The sequence below is a fragment of the Glycine soja genome, chromosome 7 (genome assembly GCF_004193775.1).
Source record: "Glycine soja cultivar W05 chromosome 7, ASM419377v2, whole genome shotgun sequence".
NCBI lineage: Eukaryota > Viridiplantae > Streptophyta > Magnoliopsida > Fabales > Fabaceae > Glycine > Glycine soja.
Genome location: NC_041008.1, coordinates 15099685 through 15106428, shown reverse-complemented (window position 1 = coordinate 15106428; position 6744 = coordinate 15099685). Strand labels below are relative to the sequence as shown.

The 6744-nt window shown below is 33.8% G+C and overlaps 1 protein-coding gene across 1 annotated transcript; it reads left to right on the top strand.

Moving 5' to 3' along the window:
- The first annotated feature begins 706 nt into the window (after nucleotides 1-706).
- LOC114418882 (ATP-dependent 6-phosphofructokinase 3-like) lies at nucleotides 707-5502 on the top strand. The gene is made up of 13 exons (XM_028384423.1): nucleotides 707-1177; nucleotides 1577-1623; nucleotides 1725-1764; nucleotides 2097-2159; nucleotides 2256-2393; nucleotides 2841-2999; nucleotides 3081-3134; nucleotides 3274-3342; nucleotides 3449-3578; nucleotides 4055-4320; nucleotides 4633-4681; nucleotides 4780-4934; nucleotides 5057-5502. Exons 1-13 carry the CDS (start codon nucleotides 956-958, stop codon nucleotides 5273-5275), a joined length of 1611 nt encoding a protein of 536 aa, XP_028240224.1. The 5' UTR covers nucleotides 707-955; the 3' UTR covers nucleotides 5276-5502.
- Nucleotides 5503-6744: the final 1242 nt, after the last annotated feature.

The window sequence follows — 6744 nt, the reverse complement described above, 5'->3', positions numbered from 1 at the left end:
ACTTTTTACACTAAAAATACAGTCATTAAAATCATAAATTTAAATCCTTAAAGACCATGTAAGCTACTCATGTCTCAGCTTTTAGATCATCGCTGGAGTTCAAGTAGTTCGTAATTTTCAATGATAACTGTATTGAGAATCCATCCCTAATTTCTATAAAATCAGTTATTGTTTTTGTCAAATTTTTAATTTGACTTTTATCTAATAAAATACAAACATGTACAACTTGGTAATAGCCATCAGCCCTCTTAACTCAATTAAAAAACAATCAGATTCAAGGGGACTTTTAATTTTAATTCTTGAGAATATAAAAAAAAGGAAAAAGATTATTTACACCTTAAGAATTGAGAGAGAAAGATATAAGTATCTGATATGATTTGATGAAAAATAAGAAAAAATGCCAATTAAGTATTTTATATTTGTGAATGTAAAAAAAATAAAAAATCAGAACTCTAAAAAAAAAAAAAAAACAATATGCAGCACTTTACATGGTAGAAGACAATTTCAAATTTTCAATAGGCATCAAGGCAGAGGCTGGCTGGTTCTGTTTCTACCAGGAGTTAGGATTGATTTGATTTAACCATGTAAGAAAAAAGATAAATATAAATAAATAAAAAAGTAAAAAAAAAAAAAAGACACCACGAATCCGGAATCTCCAAGGTTTATTCTAGAACTAGAAGAAGCCACTAGTCCACCACAGCACCACTGTGTTCCAAAAAAGCTGTGGATCATAGCGTAGACCTTTTGTTCTAAAACCACACCTCATTCCATTTCCATCTTCTGCCACCTGTTTCTAACTCCCCAACCCAAGAAATTTCCTTTTACCCCTTTCCCCTCTCCTCTTTTCTTATTCATCAAAATTCCTCTTTGGTGTCCTCTCCCTCGGTCAACTCCGTTTACTATAAATATGACCACTCTTTTCTTCCTCTTCTTCAACTTCAATACTCACCTTTGAATGGATTCTAATTCTTCTTCTCCAAGTCCCAACAACCACGCTTCCACAACCAAAATCAACGGTTTCTTTCATCCCAAGCTGGGTTCCCAACCTGCCACCAGCTCGCGATCTCGTCTTGCCATGGCTTCTCCTGTGAACTCCGATCCTAAGGTCGTCACCGGCACAGCCGGTTACATCCTCGAAGACGTTCCGCATTTCACCGATTACATTCCCAATCTCCCAGTACGTCGTCGTTTTCATCAGTCAATCTCTCTTCTCTGCTCAAAAGCTGCTTCTTCGTTTTCTGATCAGCGATCATGTGGTCCTTTTTTTTTGTTGTTCTGTCCCACTTTTTTCTCGAACCACTCCGATGTTTTGTCGTTTTAGAAAACAAACCACCTTTTTCCTTTTTTTCTTTTCCATCTGCCGACACCGAAAATTAATAATATAGAAACTTTCTATTTTCATCAGTTCAACGATTTTTAATTTTTTTTGTGTGTAAATTTTTATCTTCTTTTTAGTGAAAAAATGCTATGCTGATTTAAGAGGAGGAAAAACATAGATGAATAATGTATCTTTAATTTTTCCTTTGGGTACAAGATTAATTAATGTCTGATTTTATGTGTTGGTGTGTTGCTGCAGACATACCCTAATCCTTTGCAAGACAACCCTGCTTATTCAGTTGTTAAGTAAGTGTTAATCGATTCATTCTTATCTTGTGTTGTAATTACTAATTTCCTTTCCTTTATTGCTTGATTGATGAATTGAATTTTACTTTTCATTTTGCCAGGCAATATTTTGTGCATGTTGATGACAGCGTTCCTCAAAAGGTTGGTTTTTTGGTAGCTTTTTTAAATGTCAATTTTAATTGGTTATTTATGAATTGATTTTTAAGTAATTAGGGATGGGTTTGATGGTACTTCTTCATTAAGGTGGTGCTGCATCTCCATTGCTAAGTATGGACACCTTCAGATCCAAATTAATGAATGGTAACTGCATAGGGTGAAAGAATGTTTAGACTGTGATCCAAATTCTTCTCATCTAAAGGTTTTTGTGAAGTTGGTGGGGTTTTATGTTTTTATTTGCAGCTTATGCGCTGTTACCTATCTACCTACCTTAATTTACCCGTCATTTATTTCCATTTTGTTCTGACTTATGACAGGTCGTTGTTCACAAAGATGGTGCAAGAGGGGTACATTTTAGGCGTGCCGGGCCTCGTCAAAAGGTATGTTTCTGTGTGTGGGTCTATCTGTGCATTTATTGACATATATTTGGTACCTTATTTTTGTTTATGGCCTTCCCAAATTGGATATATATTCAGGTGTACTTTGAAGCTGATGAAGTTCAAGCTGCCATTGTTACTTGTGGGGGTCTGTGTCCTGGGCTCAACACTGTCATTAGGGAATTAGTGTGTGGCTTACACCATATGTATGGGGTGAAGAGAGTTCTTGGAATCAATGTACGTGAATGTTTATGGCATTTACTCTTAATCTTCCTTCTTCTTTCTTTTTTGTTCTTCTTTTTAATTCTTTCTTATTGTTGTTTGGGGGTAGGAGGGCAGGGGCATTAAAACTGAACAAGTTTTGTGCTTGTTTCTTCCAAGTTTCACCCCCTAGCTTTCATTACTCTGTCTTTTCAAAACAAGCCTTAATGCCTAAGGTTGGTTATTAATGTACTAACTTATACTTATTTAAAGGATCCAATACATTATTCTTGATTTGTAGTAATTGTACAACTTTTTACTTGTTTGGTGTCACTTATATAAGTTATTTATCCTGGAGTTAATTTCCCCCATCGTTGGTTCTCCCTTGAGTGTAAAAGTGTAAATCTACAATAACTAACATTTTGCTAGCATGCTTAGTTTATTATTGGTCTCATCAACTGATGAAAATGTTTTGATGTGAAGGGAGGATATAGGGGCTTCTATGCTCGCAATACAATTACTTTAACCCCTAAAAGTGTGAATGATATACATAAGCGTGGGGGAACTGTCCTTGGAACATCACGAGGTGGACATGACACCAAAAAGATAGTTGACAGTATTCAAGATCGGGGAATCAATCAGGTCTGCACTTCTTTCGATTTAGCAGTATATATTTTTGTGTGCCGTGTAAGTACATCAGATTAATATCTCTCTGAATTTCAGGTTTATATAATTGGAGGAGATGGAACTCAGAAGGGTGCATCTGCAATTTTTGAGGTATCTATAATTTATCAGACTTGTGGGTTTAGGAATGTAAATTAACTGTTTACCAACATTATTTTGATATTTATGATCTGTGAAACTAATTGCATTAGAGTAGCTATTAATTAATGATTCAACCTGATTATCCATACAGGAAGTCAGAAGGCGTGGTCTCAAAGTTTCAGTTGTAGGTATCCCCAAAACCATAGATAATGATATCCCGGTAAGGTTTTATTTTCTTCTACATTGTGGCTTTAAACTCATAATTTAAACCCCATTAGCATCATTGATTGGTAAATTTCTTCTGCTGTCTCTTTGTTGCTTAATAGGTTATTGATAAGTCCTTTGGCTTTGACACTGCTGTTGAGGAGGCTCAACGAGCTATAAATGCAGCACATGTTGAAGCTGAAAGTGTTGAAAATGGCATAGGTGTTGTCAAGTTGATGGGTAGAAACAGCGGTAAGTTTCCTAAATGCTTAAAATGCTTCCACTCACTGGCTTAAGGGTTCAATTTTTAATTACCTTCAATAGCCTAAGAATAATGAGAAGTTCACACATCTTGTTTCTTATTAGACCTGACAAAGTATGAGATTCCAATTATTCTGGTTGGGGAGGGTCTTTGAGAATCCCTGTTTGACATATAAATCGGTATTCCTGGAAGCTTAATTTGGGAGTATAACACAAACTACCTGCAAACCATTTGTAGTTTCAATAAAATGTGAATCCTTCTATAACTGTACATATAATAGTGTCTTAAAGAACAAGGCCATTGAGGAGGCAGCTGACTACAATTCCATCAGCATCATATATTGTTTTCTCATTGTAATATTGAAAAGAAAAGAACGGCTAGTATGATATTCAAAAGTTCTTCTATTGACATTGTCATCAAACTTGACTTTGCTTCATATATGCTTTATTTTGGATTTATGATGCAGGATTTATTGCAATGTATGCTACACTTGCAAGTCGAGACGTGGACTGTTGCTTAATTCCAGAGTCACCCTTTTACCTTGAAGGTCCTGGTGGACTCTATGAATATATAGAGAAAAGACTCAAAGAAAATGGGCACATGGTTATCGTCATTGCTGAAGGAGCAGGACAAGAACTTGTTTCTGAGAGCGTGCAGTCAATGAGCAAACAGGATGCTTCTGGAAATAAGCTTTTTCAAGATGTTGGCCTATGGATATCCCAAAAGATTAGGGTTAGATGGTTATTCATTCTATTTGCATTCTTTTCATCTTTGTTACTGCATTATCATCTTATTTTCTTTGTTGAATTCGAACTCAAACTTGTTTATTTCCTTACACTCTTGCTTTCTTATGCTATGCCTATGATAATTGGCTGATCTGTCCAGCATCACCTACTATTACTGTCACCACTGGTTTATATTTTCTAGGACTTGTAGCAAAACATCATTTTAAGTGATAGAAATTAGACTGTAGAGAATATGCTCTATATTATTATTTGCCAATTTTTTCACAAATGATTTATAAATATCATTTTGACCTTCCAGGATCATTTTGCTGCACAGAAGACCCTGCCCATAACTCTCAAATACATAGGTTTGTAAAGATTAAACTTCATGGAATTATAAGTGTGCACACACACACTGAAAAGAGCAATGGCTGAAAGAGTAATGCCTTCTCTTTATGTTTTACAGATCCAACTTATATGATTCGAGCTATTCCAAGCAATGCTTCTGACAACGTGTACTGCACACTTCTTGCTCAAAGTGCAGTTCATGGAGCAATGGCAGGTTACACTGGCTATACAAGTGGACTTGTCAATGGAAGACAAACTTATATACCCTTCTATGTGAGTTCATTGGGCATGACATTTGTTGATTCCACAGAATAAAGATGATTTATTTATTAACATTCAATTACCCTTTTCTACTTTCTACTAACATTTCATGTTTTGTTGCTTTTGTTACGCAGAGAATCACCGAGAGACAAAACCACGTAGTGATAACTGATAGAATGTGGGCTAGGCTTTTATCTTCAACAAATCAACCCAGCTTTTTGGATTCCAAGGGTGACAATGAAGAGAAGAAGGAAGAAGAAGCAGCATTGAATCAGTTACCGGATGGACATTGTTCCAAAGACACTTCTTTGGCTAACAAAGAAATCAACAGCATTTATCCCACAACTTGCTAGTTGTTATTATTGTCATTATTACGTGATATATCCTTTTATCATGCGTTATACGTAGTACATAGGAGCTGTCTTTTTTGCCCTTGTATGTCAATAATATGGCTGTGGAACACTCAGCCTTACACAATGATGTTAGTCAATATGTTGTGCTATGATTTGTAAGCTTTCCAATGAGACTGGTTTATCTGGAAATGAACTTTATTAGTTTGAATCAATTAATTAATTATCCATGACTAGCTTTTCTCACTGTGGCACTAGGCAAATCAAACAGACCAAGTGGGCAATAATGGAGCGTCTGACGTAGGAAAACCATTGACTTTCCCAACAAGTGGAGCAGTTCTCTACTTGTATAATTTAGGAAAGAGTAATTAATTCATTTAATTGTATCCTATTAATTAGGGGTGTTCAAATGAATTAGAGTTTGATCGATTTTAAAGAGAGAAAAAAATATTTATTTAATTATTTTGAATTTCTTAGTTCATAGTTTGATATTATATTTAAATTCATTCGATTTAATCGAGTCTAAAACACTCTTAATTGGATTGGTTTTTAATTTGAGTCTTTTTTTAGTTGGAAAATTATTAAATAAATAGTAAGATTTATAGTAAATACAATTAAAAATGTCAATTATATCATTAATTCATTATATAGCTAGTAATAGTATAATTTTTAAATCTGAACTATTAAAAATTAATTACAACTTAATAATTATATTATATATTTCTACTAAAATAACTATTAAAATATTATCTTTATCTTTAATAGATAAATATGCGAATTGAATAAATTGGATGTTGCAATAAAAAAAAAGAATAAATTAGTCGTCAAAATAAAATATGAAGTTTAATTTTTATGTTTTTAGAATTTGTTTAACGTTCAGTTTATTTAGTTTGTTTGAACTGTTTTTTTATTGGATTCAATCCATTTATACTCCAATGTTAATATAGATTATATAATAAAATCATTAGAAAATCTAAAAGTTGTGAATTGTATCCAATAAATATAATTCAGTTGATTACACATTGAATTTGTGAGAAAGAAAGTTTAATACTTTTGGAGAAAAGTAATAAACTTAAAGTATGATTAATCACCGAATTGAGTTGTTACGATTTTTGTTAATAATAATAAAAAATTGTGAATTGCATGCTTTCAGCATGTCAAATGCTATTTTTTTTTTAAGGAATATAATAAGCGAACTTTTTCACCTAGTTCTTATTCGTAATCAATTGTTGAGCTTGAACATGGCTTGCGATTATCTGAAGGTGTTTGGCAACATGTGGAAGATAGAGAAAAGAGTCCTTTTGAGAAAATTGTGATTCCAGAACTTGATGATGGCCATTTTCAAATTCCAGCTTTGGAAGTTGTTGACTTCTAGAAATTAGAAGACGTGTGTGACCAAATGTCCCTCATGTAAGCTTACGCACAGCGCCCCCTCTCTTTCATAATGAATTGAAATTTCGTGCTTGATAAGT